The 21,349-nt window shown below is 39.6% G+C and overlaps 1 protein-coding gene across 1 annotated transcript in view; it reads left to right on the top strand.

Annotated features, from left to right (window-relative positions):
- LOC132575216 (lipoxygenase homology domain-containing protein 1-like) overlaps positions 1-21,349 on the top strand; it is a 192,448-nt gene that overhangs the window by 4,188 nt on the left and 166,911 nt on the right. The window contains 2 exon segments of the mRNA XM_060243790.1: positions 9,885-10,541; positions 11,998-12,169. Coding sequence (XP_060099773.1) covers positions 9,885-10,541; positions 11,998-12,169 — 829 coding nt within the window.

The following is a 21,349-nucleotide window of genomic DNA, read 5'->3' as shown; positions in this document are numbered from 1 at the left end:
AGGAAGATAAGATATAACAGTGGACCTATGCAACTACCCATAAGATCAGCAAGATAATATTCATTTTAGCATTTTAAGAAGACTACTCTTGCCAAATATTTTGCAACAGATTGAGTTATTTGCCCCCCCAAATCGGAATAAAGAGGCGGACACAATTAGATTGGTAAAACTATGGGTCACTTTATTAAATAACACTGCAACGGCAAGGGCAACAGAACTGCGGCCAGGTCAGGGCCAGGGGTCTTCTCAGACCACTCCCCTGCCTTTTCCAGCGGGTGGGAGACTCGGCCCCCCAGCTGGAGCTATGTGTCACAGCTATGTGTCACAGCTCCTGTCAGGCAGGCCCAGCAGGGAGGCTCGCACCGGAGGGCCCAGACACCAGACGCGAGTCTCAGCGAAAGGCACCCATCCAATTGAGTCTCCAGGACAGTCTGCATTCACACATGTAGGGTCACCAATACCCAAAGGTTTATCCTGCCAGACCCCTAACACCCCAAAAGGGGGAAGCTAACCAGTCCTCCCCAGGCCGCATGGTGCCATAAACCCCGTAACACCTGCCACAACTAAGGCCAAGTCTCTACTTAGGGCTTAGCACCCACCAAAAGGCCTAAAGCCGAAGATCCCTCAGGAAAAGCATATTACCCTTTTCCGAGAGATGCACCCAATCCGCTCTGTAGAGGTTGGGACATTCCCTAGAAATATCTGGATGGAGCACATAGTGGCCCAAACCACCCTCCAAAACCTTGCGAATCTCCTTGTTCGCTCTGTAACGAGCCCTCTCTATCCCAGCTGGATTCCATGCACTGCACCACACCAAGAGTGGAATCATGGCCGACCACACTATAATGGTACCAGGCCATCTCTTCCTTACGTACTTGAAATCATCTCGGGCTTGCAAGATCAAAGCCTTGCCTTTAATCAACCCGAGATCATTCCCTCCCAGGTGAATGATTAATACCTGCGGAGGAGGGCCCAAACACCCATGAAACAAAAGGGGGAGCAAGCCAGACCACTGAAGACCCCGGCGCCCCCACCATTCAACCGTAACATATTTGCTGAGCCCCAACAGCAGTTCTCCGAGCTTGATGTGCCGCCCAAAACACATAACTGTGCCCGCAGATGAGAACTCAGCTCCTCCGGCCAGGAACAACAGCATCTAAAAAGAGAAACAAACGAGTTATAAAACCAAGACCTTAACCCACCCCAGCTCCCTCTAACACAACTAAGAGTGGAGTAAAGGGCAAACATAACTTTTAAAAGCCTGAGACTGCCAACGGCCAAGTCGCTGGATGGACAATGAAGAGTAACCCGAGGCCACTCCAATTCTAAAAGAGTGAGTACCAAACCTCACCCCTGACAACCCCAATAAAGCTAAGGCCCTGGACATCACTGCCCAAAACTGATGTTTTGTCAGAGGACTGCCTCCAAAATGACAAAACAACAACCCTTCACAGCCTCCCCGCACAGCCAAATAATCGGCCAATGCTGAAACTGGGCAAAGCTCCGCCTCAGAACATGGACCCAACTCCACCACTGCCCAGTTGATCCGTCTTGGATCGTCGGATGGTAAGAGCCGCCTTACCCCCTTTAACCTGACATCCCTTAGTGACAAGGCCCTGCCAGAAACATCATTCCTGGAGCTTACCACCAATTGAATTATGTATTTTAACTTAACTGACTGGTTTTTATGTTTAATTTTAATTGTTAAATTTAAAGTTTTATTATTTATGTTAATGTGTAAGTTGTTGTTAGCCGCCCTGAGCCGCCTAGGCGGGGAGGGCGGGATAGAAATAAAAATTATTATTATTATTATTATAATTCACTAATCCTCAACGCCCCAAAGAAAGCCACCAAAGAGGCTGCGTGAAACAAAACAGCCTCGAAATGAGACGCACAGACTGCGCTCCATACCCCCTCCAAACCCCTAAGAATCTCAGGAGACATAGGGTCCTAGTATCAGGCTTAGGCCCAACCTCTCTGGACCACCCTTCCAGCATCATTCGAATACGAAAATCTGCTGTTTCCTCCTTATACCCTAAAGCTTTGCTAGCGAAGGCCAGCGCAGACATGCGTCCCCTGATTGATCACATGGCCAGTCCCTTACCTCTTAAGGAAACACAATAATGCTCCACTGAGAGGGGCCAAACAATGCGATACCCTACCTCAGCCCTAAAGTCCTCAAACTGCCATACAGCACGTTCGTAAGACTTCCTGGTGCTAGGTGCAATGGCTAGGCCTATCGCTCTGCAGGCCTCAGCTCTCCAATCAGCCATAGCTCCTGGGGCATTGGTGCCGCTTCCAGATCGGCGTCCAGGGCCAGCTGACGAAACCTCTCCATCTGTTTATGAGAAAGAGCGTCAGCCACCCCGTTATTCACCCCAGGAACATGCTTGGCCAAAAACAAAATGTTAAGCCACAGGCAACGCAGAGTGAAGGCCCTCAACAGCCTCATAACCCGCTGCGATTTGGATGAAAGGGAATTAATAACATGAACAACAGCCATGTTGTCGCACCAAAAATGAACAGTGCGATCAACCATATCTCTTCCCCACAGCCAAACCGCAACCAAAATAGGAAAAAATTCCAAAAACGTGAGATCCAGACTCAAACCGGCCTGAACCCATGACTCCGGCCACACCTCCATGCACCAATGTCCATGGAAGTAGACCCCGAAACCTAATGACCCAGCAGCATCGGACATGACCTGAATCTCCGCCTCAAGCCTCATGTCCTCTCCCCCAAAAAAATCCCATTGAAGGATTCCAAAAATTCCTGCCATACTCGCAGATCCTCCCTCATGCTGCTAGTAACTCTGGTCCTGTGTTGGGGCAGGCGAAGGCCCGTCATTGCGTCACAGAACCTGTGAAGAAAAGCCCTACCCGGGCAACCACTTTGCAGGCAAAGTTAAGATGCCCCACCAACTGCTGCAGCTTAAGAAGCGTAATCTTCTAGAGGAGGAAAGAACCAATCCTTTCCTTCAAATCCACCAGCTTCTGGCCAGGAATCCAGCTCGATCCCCAAAAACACAAGGCACTTGTATATTCATTCTTGAATATGTGATGTTCAGGTGTACACATCTGTGAGTTGCAAACCTACTTTTGATTCATTGACATTCATTACAGATATCTCATGGTCAATGCTTTGAGGCTAAGACTCAGAGGAACACGAAGCAGCTGGACACTGTGAGCTTTTGTACAGAAGTTGCTTCATTCACTAGTCAAGAACATGTGAAGGCACCATGGCGCAGACTGAGGGCTATGTGCTTGTCTACAAAACTGTAATTTACCTCAGAAAAATGACTACAACTAAAAAAAAATATAACTCCCCCTCCAAAAAAAACTACTACAAGAACAGAGAGACAGCCATGTACAGTGGTCAGTGTCAGCCTACTATCTGGGAAGTCTAAATTGAAGACCTCCAATCAAAGGAAAATGTGAAAGAAACATTTAGGAAAATTTGCTGGGTAAACCTGGGGTGAAACACACTATCAGCCTAATTTTGGTATTTCTTTTCTAAATAGTTCACATGCTTTCCTATTGAGAAATTCTGGAGGGCATGAGTACAGTGAAAAAGAAGAGGGGAACCCAGTTACACCCACAACAAGCCCAACAAAACTCTCTCTCTCTTTCTCTCTCTTTCTCTGTAGCAAGGCAAAAAGCTCATACCTTCACTAAAACATTGGTAGTCTTAAAAGCACTCTTTGTAGCTCTCCTGATGGTGGGGATTGGCAAAGGAAGCTCTTGTTCTTTCTTTCCTTCCCTGGGGAATGAGGAGGGGGAGGAGCCTCAGCCATTCATTAGAAGGAAGAGAGGCTTGTCTCAGTAGCTCTGCAGGGTGATTAATTGATCCTGGCAAGCTTAATCACCCAGAAGAGCTATAGAGCCAAACTCCCTTTTGGGGAGTTAGGGGTCTGTCAGGATCTACCTTTGGTGTGGCCCGAGGTATGTGAATGCAGACTGTCCTGGAGACTCGATTGGATGGGTGCCTTTCGCTGAGACTTGCGTCTGGTGTTTGGGCCCTCCGGTTTGAGCCTCCCTGCTGGGCCTGCCTGACGGGAGCTGTGGCTCACAGCTCCGGCCGGGGGGCCGGGTCTCTCGCCCGCTTAAAAGGCAGGGGAGCGGTCTGAGGAGACCCCTGGCCCTGACTTGGCCGCAGCTCGGTTGCCCTTGCCGTTCTTGTATAAGTTTAATAAAAGTGGCCCATAGTTTCACCAAACCATTTGTGTCCGCCTCTTTATTCCGACTTGGGGGGGGCAACTACCCTTGACCAGTGTATTCTTTTGTGGAGTATGTGTGAAAGCCTCTATATCTGAGGACCTTCTGTCCCAAAATTCAAAGCACATTCCTTTGGAACTAGTTGTTCTAATCAATTCAGGAAATTCAACCTCACTGTGCATGTTTGGCTATGAATGCCATAGTGTCTGTAATTCCACCCAAATGACTGTCTCCAACTTTGGAGTAAAAATTTTGTCTTGGAATATTACAGGCTGAGGGACTCTGAAGTAAATCCAATCTCCTAAAGTTTCAGATTATTTTAATTAAAACAAAATTGGGCTAGGAAAGCTATTAATCTACCAGGTTTCATTACTCTTGTAGTGGATGCCCACCCCAGTTTTTCCAAAGTCTGGACTAGCACGCTTAGTTTCAACAGCACTTAATTGCTCCCGTATAATTTTAATTGCCTCCTCACAGCTGGAACTTGTTATATTGCTGCAGTTTCCATCATTCACTAAGTTGTTACAATTATCTTCCCCTGTTAACATCTCACAATGATATTTGGGTGCTGAGAGCATTGTTACTTCTAGCAGGTGACTTTAATGCTCGTATTGGGCAGAATGATGAAGTTCTCCTGTCATCAGGGCCAATGAGATTTTCGAATTAGCTGTCATACTCATATTTACACAAAAGGATATCTAAACATTCTAAGGCTAATTTTGCTGGATTCTTGGCAATACTGATGAAACTGTAGCATAAATGACTACTTGCCTGTTCAATATAGGCTTAGCATTCCCATAAGGTTGGTGATATGAGGTAGGTGATATTTCCTGCCAGTGAATAATTTGACCTTCATAAAGCATGCCCAGTCTTATTTCCTGAAACATGCACCCCATGGCAACAGCATGAGCTGCATGGACTGTATGTATCTTGGAGACTTTATGTTGCTGAGCCAGCTTGTGCTCTACACCATTCTGAAGTTTTCTATACACTGAATTGGTGAGTAGTAGAATTTAAGTCTTGGGCAGCCGTTTACTTATACATCTACACAGTCAAGTTTTTCAAAATGATGCTTTGAAATTTAGGTCTCTACTCTCATATTAGGTCTCTAGTTAAATGACCTGCATTGTAGAACTGCTGATAATCTGCAACACCTCCTTGAGTTAATGAGAACTGTGGTGCTCTGTGCCCACAAGGTCACTTATAATGGTGCATGATGTGCAATTGTAGAAGCAGCCAAGTATGAAGACTGTGATCTTCATGACATTTCTGGGGCATTTACATGCTTTTTCTATTCAGAAAATTAAACTAGCTACACAAGGGAGCCCAGCTGCTTCATGTATTTTGCATATAAGAGTGTGGGAGTACCAGGATTTCTAGTGCAACCCTAAACCCATTGATTCCAGTGGTTTTAGAAGCTCTGATTAGGATTTCATTCCATCCATTTCCATTAATAGAAATTTTTTCAGATGTTAGCTTTATAATTATTTATTTTTTAAATTTCTATCCTGCCTTCCCCCACACATAGACTCAGGGTGGATTGCAGCAGACAAGTAAACAGTTAAAAACAATTAAAACCTATAAAAACCCAGATAACATATATCACAAGATGGTGCACAGACAGTTTAACAAATGCTCCCAGGTTCTTTCTGTATGTGTGCTCAACAGGGCTTTTTTTGTAGCAGAAACTCCTTTGCATATTAGGCCACACAATCCTGATGTAGCCAATCCTCCAAAAGCTTACAGGGCTCTTATTGCAGAGCCTACTGTAAGTTCTTGGAACATTGGCTACATCATGGGTGTGTGGCCTAATATGCAAAGGAGTTCCAGCTACAACAAAAGCCCTGGTGCTCAAGATGTCTCAAAGTACTGGTCAAGTACTAGTGTTTAAGCACATAAGAGGGACAGTGGCTCAGTGGTAGAGCATCTGCTTGGGAAGATCAATCCCTGGCATCTCCAAAAAAGGGTCCAGGCAAATAGGTGTAAAAACCTCAGCTTGAGACCCTGGAGAACCACTGTTAGTCTGAGAAGACAATACTGACTTTGATGGACCAAGGGTCTGATTCAGTATAAGGCAGCTTCATATGTAGATGCACCTTACTTATTTATCAGTATCTATACTACACATTGTTATTCTGTTATGGAAAAAAATTATTTCCCCATATTGGATCCATCTATGTCTTAACCAGAGGGCAATGTAATTATAATGCTGCTATTTGTGATGGAATTTGTTTGTACAAGTGCCATGTCTGCTACTGACAAATGCAGCAGGTTTCATTTTGACAGAGATATGCATACAAGTTCAGGACAAAAGGAGAATGCAATTTCCGGGGGGGGGGGGGGGAATATAAAGAATGTTTTTTAAAAAGTGACAAAGGCACTCAAAGATTACATTAATATTCAGAAGGAGGGACTTATGATATACCTTCAGTGATGTCACATAATCACTGTCTAATAAATAGCCCAAAATTAATGCCTTCAGCAAAATAAATGATCTATAAATGCTGCAAATGAATAGATATAATTAGTAGCTTACCACTACTCCTATAGCAAGAACAGCACAATGACTTGTATCCTGCCACTTTGTTCAGTGCAGTTTGAAAATTTCTCCAGCCTTAGGAGCTGTCCACCAACTTCAGAAGCTCTTTCTTCAGCAGAAGTGCCACTGAAATTGGAGGAAGGCTCCCCAGACTATAGGAAAACTTCAAACCTGCCAGCAATCCATCTTGGATCTCAGTGTTCCATCAGACTGGAGAAAAGTGTAGGTTCCCCTTACAATAAATACACTTCCAGTGATATCTGTCCAAGCAAATAAATATATTTATTCAAACAGATTTGTTTAACTCACCACCCTTGTAGTATATCCCTGTACATTACTTTTTCCTGTTTGGAATGCTGTTGTTGTACGCTATAAGTTTGTAAAAATATATTCAGATATGCAAACACTCCCTTCAGTTTTAGCATCTCACTAGCTAATACATTACAGGTGGCCTCACCTGTATACAGCCCTGTATTTGTGCTCTGTCAAAGCTTTCCTCATGCCCATAGCCATATGGAAAAGCTCAAATTGAACCATATTGCAGTTTTGGAGATGGGGTCATTCTGTCCCTCAGTAGGATAAGCCTGGACATGTTTGAAGGTATCATCTGAACCTCATATTTTCCAGACTTGAAGGAGCCATGAAGTCTGGAAATCTAGGTGACCCCTGGCCACCTGTTTTCTGAGCTAATTGCTTCCTTTTGCCCTTTAGATTTTGCAAGCCTCAGTGTGGTCTTCTCAACTTTAGGTTTCTGGTGATGCGGGAAGTACTTCAGATGACCCCGGCCACCTGTCCACTGAGCTGACCTTTGCACTGAACTGTTCACCTTCAGATTTTCCAAATCTCTGATTTGACCATCTCAACTTTACTGGTGGAAGTTACTGTAGGTGACCCATAGCCACCTGTGTACTGAACTACTCACCTGTGACCCCTGGCAACCAGTTTTCTGAGCTAATTGCTTCCCTTTGTTCTTATTTGTTCCACTATTATCCAATTAAGTTTCAATGTAGTAACAGTTAAAAATGATTATTTTCTTTAAAATAAACAGTTTTATAGATTCCCAATTGTGAATTCTGCTTTAAAAATGGTATGGTCAATTTGAGTCCATTAACAATTTGTGGATTGTTGACATTTTCAATGAGGTGCAATTTTTGACCCCAATTCCAAATTTGATTCTCCTTTGTCCTGCATTTCTGAAGGAAATTATTCTTGGGGCCTGATTTTTTTCTTAGTAGACAATACCATGATGAGCTATCAGGTTTTCATTGCTTTTTGCTGTAACATGGGGTCACTTTGACCCCTATGCCAAAGTAGTATAGTTGGTTTTTTTTTCCCCTGGGGAGGGTTAATGGGATATTGCAACTAAAAAAGTTCTTGTTTATATTTTTAAAGAGATAATTCACTTCAAAATACAAATTATTTAGACAATACCTAGGTTTTTTAGGATGGTTTAAATTTAGTACAGGAATTTTTCTAACTCTAAAGGATGCAACCTTTTGTTAATAGAATAGCACAACTAAAAAAGTTCTTATCTAGTCTTTTAAAGAGAGAATTCACCTCAAAATACTATAATACTGATGTTTTACTATCTGCTTTTTCATTTGAAATATGAATTTTTACCAAAAAAGTTGCTGTTACTTGATTTTATTTGTATCTAACAATAATATTTGGAAATTATTGATGAATTTATACCTTCCTTTCCCTTTTTTCTTTCTGCACCCCACTTTTTTTTTTTTAAATAAAAAGTCCCAAATAAATGTTACAAAAATGACATGAAGATAGTGGGCTGCAGGGGGAAGATGGGTAAGTTCCATTCTGCCATTAGAAAATTTAGTCTTTATTCAACGCTATTACCTGAATTTACTGTGTTCAGTCAGCCTTGTTAAAGTGCCATTAAGTTGCAACTGACTTATGACAACCCTAGCAAGGGGCTTTCAAGGCAAATGAAAAGCAGAGATGGTTTGTCATTGTTTTCCTCTGCAGAGTCTTCATTGGTGTCTCCCTTCAAAGTACTGTCCTTGGTTAACTTCCAAGATCTGATGAGATCAGGCTACACCATGCTGCCTTCCCTCCCCCATGCTTGTTATTTGCTTAGATGAAACCCTATCTTCTAATTACACACTCTGCTATTTAACCAGGAGTTCTGCTTATTGTCTACTTCCTTAAAGATTCTTTTATAGGGCATCTGTCCTTATTTCTCTTTCTGTAACCCCTTGTAATATAAGACAATGGTACTGGTACAGGTTGCAGTATTGCTGTATTTATTGCAAAAATAAGTTGAGTGGTTTGAACACCTAGGAAAAGGACTGTATATTATATTATTATATAGTATTTTCTATTAAGAGTATGTTGCTAATTTCAATCCAGCATTTTAATATTTTGTTACCTATGCTAAATTCAAGAGTGGAAATGTGTCAAATTGTTCCTGAACTATGCAGGTCAAAAAGGTTAAATGTAAATTATTCTGTTTCAGATTAAGTAGTTTGATGAAATGATCTCTTATAAGACATTTCGGCTTTCTTCTGTTGTCAGGCCTACTGAAAAATAATCTTGCTGGAAACAATAGAACTGCAATGGTATAATATGGATGTTCATAAAATATGTGATAATCTAGTAGAAAGATCTTCTGAACAAGCTCAGCTATATTTAAATGGTACACAAAAGAGCTACAGAAGAAGAATTTCCTTCCAAATTGTGTGCAATTTTTCATTTATCTTTAACTAGCCGAATGGGTCACACTTGAACAAAAATACATTCCTCTGTTTGAAAATATCTGTTGTTAAAACAGGAAATGTTGCCATTATCTTCATTATAAAAATAAACACCATCCAATTATTATGCTGGTGTGACAAAATACCCTTTGCTATATAAATGTTCTGTTTTACCAGAATGATAAGATATGCGAAAATCCACTAGAGAATTCTGCACATATTTGCAAGTAAAGCTTTGTTAGCTTAATTCTGCCTGTCTTTGTGGAATATAAAGATAACAGATTGGATCTATTTAAGTCATTGATTTGGGGCAAGATTTACCTCTACTTCTTTTGTTAAAATCTCTTTTGTGGTTTAAAGAAATGAGGACTACATTATTATTATGATAATGAGAGAACATTTACTTCTGCCTCCTTCCAGATTGCTGTCAAAATGAGTGAAACACCTTCAACCAACTACTCGATGACTCAGCCTCACACTTCAGAGAGTGAACAGTCTTTGTCCCCACGCCCCATCAATGTCACTGACCCGGTTGTGGCCAAACGGATCTGCTTTTATAAAAGTGGAGACCCCCAATTCAATGGTGTCAAGATGGTTGTTAATAACAGATCTTTCAAATCCTTTGATGCCTTGCTTGACAACTTGTCCAAAAGAGTCCCATTACCTTTTGGAGTAAGAACTATCACTACACCACGAGGGATACATGGTATCACTAACCTGGAAGACCTTGAAGATGGGAAATCATACATTTGTTCCCAGCAGAAGAAAATTAAGCCCATTAACTTGGAGAAGGCCAGTAAGAAACCACTGCCGTGGCAGATCAGCAGACCTGTCAGCGCTCGCCGCAAAGCCATACAGTTAGCTAGAGAGGGAGAAGATGGTGTGTTCCAGAGAGGTGGCAACATCCGCATCAGTACCCCTAAGAAGTTGCTGGTTTTCAAAAATGGGGATGTAAGAGTTTGCCGCACCATTGTTTTGGGTAAAAAGAACACACAAAACTTTGAGGCATTTCTGGACAACATTAGTGAGTTAATGCAGTATCCAGTTGTGAAGTTATATACCACTGATGGCAGAAAGGTAAGGATATGAGAAGCGATTTGGGAATTAAAATGTATTTTCTCCCCTTTGAATTTTTGGGGCTGATTGACATTTACAGGCTCATGCCTGTAACTTGCACATAACAACACAAAACAGCATGTTCATCTCTAAACATCTTACCTCACATTAAGCTTACACATAACATAAGACATAATACTCCTTCTCTGTTTCTCTCTCTGCCTGTTAAGAGATTAACATTCTGGAAAGAAGCTTCTCCATTGTTCATGACCACAGTGCCGAAATGCTTCTTACCACAGAAGCAAACTATCAGTGCAAATTCTCTGACCAACTTGTTTGATCTGATAGTATGATCTCAAGATGAAGTAAAGCAACAATCCTCCAGTCACTTTCACATGTGTGTAATGAAGCCCCACCTTTAAAAATGAAAAATACCCTTGTGAAGTTACAATTTTCACTGGATAGTGACAGAGTAGAAGAATTTAAAGTTGACAAATGATTGACAGAGATAGGGGCAAGCATCTTCTTTCCTCTGCTGTTAATAAGATTGCTTTTCATTAAACTAACTACCACAAGCACATTTGTGTTGTATACAGAAAGGGATCCAAAGAACCCTGAGCAGATCAACACAGATTGAATAGGACTTTCCCGCTCTCTACCTATTGCAGACCCCCTGTGCAGCCTGAAAAGGAAAAGCATGGGGATAGACCTGTGGCTGGAAGGAAAAACTATAGAGGCCCATGCACAAGTTGGCATTCCTTCTACACATACAAAGATTGAACCCACTTCCTGGTTAACACATTCTGCAGTTCTAAAATTTTAAAAGTGAGATTCTTGTAGCCAGCATCTAATAACAATGTTAATGGAAAGGAAGCTCAAAATGGATCAGAGTTGCCTGACATATGTCTGCCATGTGCAGACATTCCCATTTTCTTTAATGCAGGGGGTTGATTCTAGAGGTTTTCCCTCCGATGAATAGAATGGGGGATGCCTGTGGAGGGCTGGCAGTCTGCAAATCTGGATAATTAATGTATTAGTATCCACCATCTTTTTAAATAATATATTTCTATCTTGTTGTTTTATTTGGCAAATGTTTTTAATGCTTCTGTACCTCGCCCAGAGTCTTGCAGTTGGCAGGGATTGGGTGATTTATATTTCAAATTACTAACATCAACAACAATATCCTTTATTAACAGTCTTGTAGTAGATAATGTTATGAATAAAGCAATGAGAGTTTTAATGTTCTCCTTTATAATAAAATTGTCCCTTGAAACTCTAGCATTTATTGTGACCATGAATAGAGTAGCACATTTATCATTATTTATTTCATATAAAATATGTTGACAGTGACATCAACTGTCCTGCCATCTCAAATACTTTTGAAATGTCAAGAGTTGGTAGAATTACTGCTTTTAACAGCATTGCTGGTTGACACTATTCTGATTTTCATTTTGAAGACCTGTTTCGTCTTTTCTAGGTCCCCAACCTTCAAGCTCTCATACTGTGTTCTGGAGCTATTGTGGCAGCAGGCAGAGAACCTTTTAGACCAGGGAATTACGATCCTCATAGGTATTCGTTGCCCAGCAGACTACCAGGGATATCCAATCGTGTATATCCCAAAACTAATGCCAAGTCAGAGGGCAGAAAAAGTAAGTCCCTTTGATTCTTTTTCTTTCTCCTGTTAATTTATAGAGTGAAAAGCAAAGCATGATGATCTCACTGGATATAAAATGCATTCAAAAAGACAACTGGAATATACACAAGCTGCCTATTTAGATTTTTACAAAAGAGGATAAATAAACTCCAGAGTAGTATCAAAGATGTAGAAAGATTAGAAGGTGGGAACATTAGAATTCTTTTTCACTGCTTTACTCAAGGTGGTGTACATATGGCAGGAGCCTAGCATTTCTGTCAGTATAAGTGAGGAAGATTTTTGCTGATTGCCTCCCAAGCTATTTCTTAGTCTCCCTGTTTCCTAGAAGAAGCATTTTACATGGAGCTGCTGCAGGAAGGGGGAATCAGCCAAAAGTGACCCTCCTTGCATATGTAGAAATTCTAGGTAGGATCCAACTCTGCAGGTGGTCTTCCTATTCAGACCAGGATATGCCTTGTTCAATCAAGGATGTTGTTTTAAAACCACACCCTAATACCCAGTTGTGAAGAGATACTGCAGTTTTAAAGCACAATCATAATTATGTACTAAGAACTGGAATTCAGCTGAGAACTCAGCTGGTGTATTTCTATGAATCCTGATATGTGTGAGTGTATATGGAAATAAATAATAATATATTTATCAAATTTGATTACTATTGTTGACCATGCATATTGTTCTATGAAATGATGGGGCAGAGTAATTCATGACCTAAATCTAGAAAACAAAGTATGGCTTAAAGCCTTTCTGCAGAAGAAAGGGATTTCCATCCAGAGAACAAAGCTTTTCAATTCTCCTTTGTTGCTACAGACCATAGTGCTCCTGGGGTGGGGGTGGGGGTGAGGAATCAGAGATTTGCTGCAGGAGGGGAGAATAAACAAAATTTCCACTTTGCACATGTAAAAATTATCCTGTGGGTCCAACCTTTGATTCCATCTACAATACCTCTCTTCACCTTAATACATGAATATAACGATCCCAAGATAACTTTTATTCCATATGTACTTTTTCTGTTTCTCTATTTATTCCAAGACACACAGAGCTGGCAATTGTTGGTTTAAGATAAAATCTCTAGACATCACCATAAATTGGGAGGGAAGAGAGAGAGAGAATGCGAGCAAAAAAAGGGAAGTCAAACATGTAATTCAAGTTGCCATCATCCTAGGCATTTTCCTGTGTTCTCTCTTTCCAATCTGTAATACATATCCAGCCAACAACTGGTCACTCCAGACTGACATACATCTTCAGCTTAACCCTGCACACCCTAGAGGTAGAAAGCCTACATGCAAATCATTCTTAATGCTTATTCATTTTTATAGTTTATTTTTGTCCCATCCTTCTAAGGAGCTGAAAGTGGTGTACAAGTTTATCCTCACAATAATCCTGTGAGGCAGGCCAAGGTCACCCAGTAAATTTCATGGCAAGGCTTTCCCCAAACCTAATCCAACACCTTAACCACTAAACAACACTGAGTCTCAGTTCATTGACCCTGTAGATCAGGAAAGGGAAAGACTTTATGTTTCTGGGACTTACTTCATTTTTTACAAGATCCTTGGAAGCTACCAGTCACATGATGTGACTCAGTGGCTGAAGCCCACCAAAGCAGTGTATTTTGGTGGGTGTGACCAGTAATAAAATGATAGCTTGTCTAAAAATTATAGCATGTTGGATCAAGTATGCACTGCTCAGGTGTGAAAACCTTTCCTCTACTGTCTTCTCAAAGGAAACCATTGCCAAAAACTATAACTTGTCTGCAGGGAAAAAATAAACTGTAACCTCTATATTTTCCCTGGAAGAGGCAAGGAACAACATTGATATTCTCCTGATCTTATAAAAAGATCCATAAGCATGTTTATCTGTGGGTAGGAGCTATGCACACCTTATTTTGAACCTATGTAGGTCACAGGATGAGGTCACTGGGATTGAACATATATATGCCATAGGAGTTTGGCACTGAAATCTTCTGCTCCCTACAAATATTTATCACAGTTCTCTTCCGACAGTATCCACGTACTGCAATCAATGTATGTGAAGAGTGAGCATGAATGAATGTACTGGTCCTTTTCCCTCTCCCACTTATGCCTGATCGCTAGCATGTGAGCTCTGCTGATAGGCACCATTTTCATAATCAGAACATTAAAAAAGCAGCACATGTTCCAGTGATCTCATGTATAAGGGAATGGGACTGTGCACTTCTTTCCAGACCTCTTCTATGTGAACTGTTTTCAGCGCACTGATGTCATATGAAAAGAGTTTGGTATGATTTGAATGTGTGAAGATATTTTATGAGTCTAGCCCTGATTCAACAGGACAATCTGAAAAAGTAAGGAAAATGGGAAGCGTATAATCCAGGAGTAGATTGATAATGTGACAGAAGAGTTGAGGAAAAAAAGGTGAGATCACAGTTCCACTATGGAGTAGAATCATTAAAATTATGTAGGAGATTTGTTTAAGGAGGCCACAGTTCTGCAGAGCATATGCATGGTACAAAGCAATTTCAAAATAAGTGAAATTCAGATCACTTACTGGTAGTGTTTGATATCATGTATCTGTTGCTCTCTTCCCCCTCCACCCATGCAATGTCATTTGCATGTTTGTATACTAATAATAATTTATGTGTTTCTTTCTTGTTCCTTTGCTGCCTGCCTGCTGCCTCTGATTCTGGGCGGTTATCCGTGACAACTCTCTTCTGTGCTTTTCTTCTAATCCTGTCACTTTGGGTGCTTTTTGGTGTAGACTCAAGCTCCAGATCACAGATTTTTTCTACTTCTTCTTACAAAGGCTACAGTAATGACAATGACTCAGCTTCTTCTTATGTACCTGACAATGATGCATGCTTAGCAGAAAATCATTCACATGGTTGTGAAGATTTAGCTGAGATACCCTCTGAAGATGACATTGAGAAGTCTGTTCATCTTAATCCAGATGGCAGTATGACTGTTGAAATGCGAGTCCGGTTCAAGATAAAGGAAGATGAAACCATAAGGTGGACGACTACTGTTAGCCGTGCTGGGTTTTCTATTGATGGAAATGCAAAGACTGGCAGTTCTGCAATGGTTGCAGAAGACCAGTCATCAGAATTAAATGTTTTGACATGTGAAAACATTGCCGAGGACTCCAACAGTGCAGAAGAAGATGCTGCAAATCAGCAGATCAGTAAGGAAGTGAACAATAAAGGACTCAAAACATGCAATTATGACATCTGGCAAAATCCTTCTATGAATATAGAATCAGATAATGATAAGGCAAAACCTCGTTTTTATAGACCTCCTACTCCTGGACCGAGAAGGGTTAGGAAAAAGAAAGCACTAGTTGAAAGTGTCACTATGGTGTCAGACACAGCTGTCCAAAAAAAGATGGTAGGGCAATTTTCTTACAGTGAGGAAACTGACACTGGTGAAACCAAATCTGAATATTGTTTGGTCACTCATTCTAGCAATAAAACATCAAATATTAATAATCTCAAATTCAGTAAAACATCCAACAATGAAGTTCCAATGCAATCTTTAGAAGATGAAGTAGAGGAAGAAATGTTGAATCGGGTATATCATCAAACCACAACTGAAAGATCAGAAGATCTGCCTGATGAGGATGGCTTATCGCCAAACATTTTGGAGAAGTCAGCTGTAAAGGAAGAATCACATAGCTGTATAACATCAGACTGTGATCTTGGTATCAGGCATGTAGAATCCCCTTTGATGAATTATCATGCATCTGAAGACATTTTAGCTAATCAAAGTGGTGAAATGGAAACAGATCTGAACCATTCAGAATTGTCTCAATACAAAAGAGAAGAGATGATATACAGCCAGCAGGATAGATTATCTCATGGTTCCATTTATCCATCTCCTGAAGACAATCAAACAGTTTGTCAGTATGCTAAAATTACTACAACAATGACTGAATCTTCTATCACTGCCAATAATAGTAGTGTAGAATGTATTACAACCCACCTTTCTGATGAAAGCCAAGTTGTATTGTCCAATAGAAAAAAGAAGAAGAAAAAGAAGAAGAGAAAATCTTCCACAGATATCAGGGAACAAAGTGAGCATTGTGAACACAGGCTGCATGACATACTTATGGAAGGAACTGTTGAGAATGCAGTAAAGGTTTGTGAAAGGCATGTCACAGAGGATGCTACACACCCACCCAGCCAAATAACAGTTCATAAAAGAGAACTGGAATTTGTTCTTCACAACACCGATGGCTCTTACAAAACCTTAGATGCCAAAAAAGATTTATATAGCCAGGCATCAATGAATCATCAGCAAAATGAACCTGACCTTAAACAAAATCTAGATAATCAGCTGCCCAAAGTAAGGCCCAAATCAGACAAAAAAATTAATGTGTTACCATCTCAAGAAGACCTTCTATTGGGTAAAGATTACTCCAAAAATGAAATTGAGCATATTAGTGAATGCACATATGATTCTACCAATATAGAAGTACAAACACCATTTGGCATAGCTCCACTGAATGAAATAGAAAGTAGGCATAAAGAAGAAACAGAAAAGGGGAAGTCATTCAAACTATCAATGAAGCACAAAAAAGTAAAAAAGAATAAAAAAATGGAATGCTCTCACAGAAGTCAAACCAAAGTGTTAGATGATCATTGTACAATGGATGCTTTCAGACATGCAAATGAGACTGTAGAACAATCTCTTGAAAGCTATGTGCAAAGCTGGTTGCAGAACATATTTCCCTGGGCTGTAACTCCTGCAAAGAATTTAGCTCCCACAAATCCAAATGAGAGAACAATGCATCCATTATCAGACACATCTTTTTCAGATAAAGAAAATCAGTTAGAAAGAAAAACTGTATACCTAATGGAGAAGAATGATATTAGTGAAAGTAAATTATCCAATAGTATGTTAAATCATTTCAGTGAAATAGGAGTTGTAGAAGAATCCATTAAAGATTTTCATGAAAAGCACATTGACTGTTTGACAGATGCTGATGCAAGCATAACAGATGATACTAAGTCAGATATACACTACAGTGCAAAACAGTCTATGTGTGACATAGTCTATGCAAATGACAGGAAGAATCCACTGGAAAGTGATAGCCAATGCTTAAATGATGATGAAAAGTGTAGTTCTGAGGTTGCAATCCAAGCTGATCCCAAAGCTATTGATAGTATTCTTGCAACAAATGTTCATACAGATTGTGTGAGTAGTCTGCTGTTGCATCAACTGAAATCAGCAGTGTTCAATTTTGAAAAAAATCATATTGGACATATAGAAAAACCATGTTGCCTTACAGATATTTCTCCTTCACTCCTTCGGTCTTCTTCTGATCTCCTCTTAGCTTGGCTTCTAGTACAGAACTTCAAAGACAATTTGTCCAGCACAAATAATGACAACATAGGTCAAACGACATGTGATTTTTCTGAAATAGTTACACTACAGCAGTACTTGAAGCAAGTTATATCCAAAGAGGAAGCTAAAGATTTGGAAAATGATGTCTCAAATTTGCAGGAGTGCACAGAAAACCATTTAGGGATGCCAACAGAAACACAAGAACCTACATATTGCCAAGAAAATATACTACCAGTTGATTCTGAAAACATCTCAGGCTTTGAAGCACAGGGGGAACTAAGCAAAACTTTAAATTCCAATGATTGGTTGGATTCTGAAGAAGACACAGCTGCAAACAAGTTGACTGAAGATTTAGACAACACTAGCAAAAGTCAGGAAAACTGCATTATTTTAACAGATAATCCAAGTCTAGATGATTTGGATAATCATTATGTATTGAAGGATCTGAACAGTGATAATGTTTCACAGTCGAATTACTGTGGGCTGACATCAAATGACGAACTACCCAAAGACAATGAGGATACTTTAGTACAAGAATCACTGGACAGAAACACAGATACACCATTTAATAATGAGGAATCTGGCTTATCAGAAGAACCTAAATCCACTACTTGTAGCCTAACCTCTAATGATAAGGACCACATGTTTGATTTAGAAACTTCAGAATTAGAAGAGAAGGACTTAAAGAACATAGAAGAACAAGAATGTACAGAGTCACCAGAGGAAGAAGAAAATTCAAGTGAGCATCTTAGTTTGACTGCTAAGAATGCTGCAAGTGACAGAAAAGACAATTATATACAGGAATCTCTGGAGGAAAGTGGTGCCTGTGGGGAACCGTTAGAGCATTTACCAACTTGGTCACCATCATCTTTTTGTCATGAATCTAAGCAAAATACTGTGGATGCTTCTCTAGAGGAACCAATATCCAAAGTTAAACTAATGGTAAAAGAACTTGAATGCAGATCATATTCAAATTCACCTTCAGAAGTTAAAAAATGCTTTAAGAGCTCTGCTGCTTCTGACTTGTCAGATTATCCACCAGATTCTGAAAGAAGTGAATACAGCTGTATTCCTTCTAGTGATTTGACCAGTGGAAGCACAGAAGAATCAATACATGAAAAGGAGTACAACAAAGGCTTTGTTAAAAGAGCTATTGAAAAACTTTATGGTAAAGCAGAAACTTCTTTCAAGCCTGTTTCTAAGCTTGATCCTCCATATGTGTCTCAAATGATTGCAAGAGATAGTGAAGAATGTTTCCATCCAGTAATGGAAGAAGCCCCTTCCCTACCTCAAGCAAGTCATTCCTCATCTGATGAAAAACCATCTTCATTGACATCATATGAAGTCCCTGGAGAAGTAAACAAAAGCAACAGCATATGGGAAGAAGAAAATGTAACATGGCCTGCCCCACAATTTAGTCTTAATGAGGAAGACACATGGTATAATGAGGAATGTTCAATGCAATATACAACCCAGTATTGTCAGTCTGAGGTCCATGCTGCTGAAGATGAGGGAGTATTGATTGACAAAGGGAAATGGCTTCTTAAAGAAAACCATTTAATAAGAAGGTCACCTCCTGAAAACTTGGGAATGTATGGCAATATGGAAACAACATCTGCTGAGACAATGCTTGACACTCACAGTGATGACATTCCATACTCACATCTTGGTAATCTGGATCTGCAGCCACCACTCAAAGAAATATCATCTTCTGAAGTGGAAGACATGACTAAACCTTTTGACAAAGGATGCAACTATTTCAGCATGCCTCATAATAGTGAATCAGAGCCTTTTCCAGATGAGTTGAGCATAAAAAGCAAAAATAGTCTGTATGGTGGTACTTTGTCTGTTGGAGCAACTAGGAAGGAGTGTATCACTCCCACACAACCTTATACAGAAGTTAATACCAATTTTCCAAGTTTTAGACCTATAGACTTTAGATTACCGGACAATAAAGTACATCCTCTAGAACAGCATTCACGTGTAGATGCACATGTAACCCAACCAACTCGCAACACTCATTCAAACAGAATTCGTCATGAGGATCAAAATTCTCTGGATAAGCTTCATGCTCTTTGTGGACAGCATTGTCCCATACTGATGGCCATTGTAAAGCCAGCCAATGAGGAAGTTAGAGGATGTGCTTATCAAAAAGCCTCTGATATTGAGAATCAGCTGGGCCTATATTTTTTAATGAACACTCTAAATTTGAAGTGGCAAGACAAAGATATAACTAAATTGGACAACAAACATGTGAACCTGAAGAAAACGTGTATTAATACAATCACAAACAATATATTGAACAGATTTTATGCTGAGAATACTTTAGAATTCATCAATGAAAATAATTTGGGGTTACTCATGTCAACAGGCCCAAAAGAAAACAAAAGTTTAAAGAAATTCTATGCCTTAGAAAATATGGATGTAGCTGCAAAGGAGCTCAATAATGAAATGCATGCAACTAAAGAAATATTCAGGAAGATAACAGATCAGTGTCATAATGTGTCTGTGTTTCAAAGCTCAAGAAGCTATATAAATTATGTGGCTGTAGCAGAACCAGCTCCATCACCTGCAGATGTTACAGAAAGTTGTAAAAGTGAAACTTCTTATTCTTATGAGATGTTCTTAAATAACATTGGACAGAATGCAATCGTAAATTTGGAAGATGCAAATACTGTTGATGTTACAGAAGAAACTCATTCCTATGTATCAGAAAGCAGCAATAACAACTCAGACTCTAAGCAATGTTAATATAATTATATGACATTGCATATACATGCAGATAAATATATTTTAAAACTGCAGTAATGTGGGCGCAAACATACACTTTCAGGAGTATAAATACTCAGTCACTATATCTCTTACTAATTGTACTTAAAAACAAACAATTCTTCCGTTGGTTTCTATTCTATTGGTTTGTTTCTTTCATCATTGTATTTTGATTACCAAATGCTGAATAATATTATAACATTTTAAACTCGAAAGAGTTGGTCAATATGAATGAAATGAAAAATATATCACAGCTCATGCATAAAGCAATCTTACTTCAAGAGAAGGTGAAGCTAAGCCTATAGAATGATGTAGCCATCTAAGTGAACGTGAAATGGAGACTTAAAACTGTGAAGTAAAGTAGAAAATTCTGACAGTAAAAGCAAAAACAGAACAGTAGCTGATAATTGTGGTGAACTGTATATAGTCCAACTACCTTATATACTATTTGTTAAAGTAACAAAAGTATGGTAGTGAAAAACTGAGGGGAATAGAATATAAAAGAGAAATAAAGTAAGCAGAAATTCATCCTATTGAACCTGTTTCCATAGATTTAGGAAGTAGTTCTGTTCTCTGTTATAGTTCATATATAAAATGGGAAGATTCATATATATAGTTATAGTTCATATATAAAATGGGAAGATTCCTATACCCAAATATAGTTTTCCTACCCTATAGTTTCCCTCCTCAGAATGCCCTCTGTCTTAATTTGGTATAAAGTCTAGTAGTCTCGAATTACCAAAGCCGTACTAGGATGCTGGTGGGGTCAGTAAATGGAACACTAAATTTATATCTCATGTAATTCTACTAAAGATGTTCTTGATAGACATTTCTGGTATTTAGGCAGACAGCAAGTAAAATATTTTCCGAATGTCCAGTGGCAGCTACGTTTTTTTGTAAATACCTGGCAATATTGTTTCAAAGCAATATTTAATATTTATCATTACATGTGTTTTTGTGATATAAAATAAATTTTATGTGAAAATTAAACAAACTAATAGTATTGAATTATTGGATAATAAAAAGAACAAAACCTGCAGATCATTGAGCTTTAAATGTGTCCTGTACTGGCTTAATGAATGAGAACATCC

This window comes from Heteronotia binoei, chromosome 7 (assembly GCF_032191835.1).
Source record: "Heteronotia binoei isolate CCM8104 ecotype False Entrance Well chromosome 7, APGP_CSIRO_Hbin_v1, whole genome shotgun sequence".
Lineage (NCBI taxonomy): Eukaryota > Metazoa > Chordata > Lepidosauria > Squamata > Gekkonidae > Heteronotia > Heteronotia binoei.
Note: the sequence above shows the minus strand (reverse complement) of the source record. Positions and strands in the feature narration are given on the sequence as shown.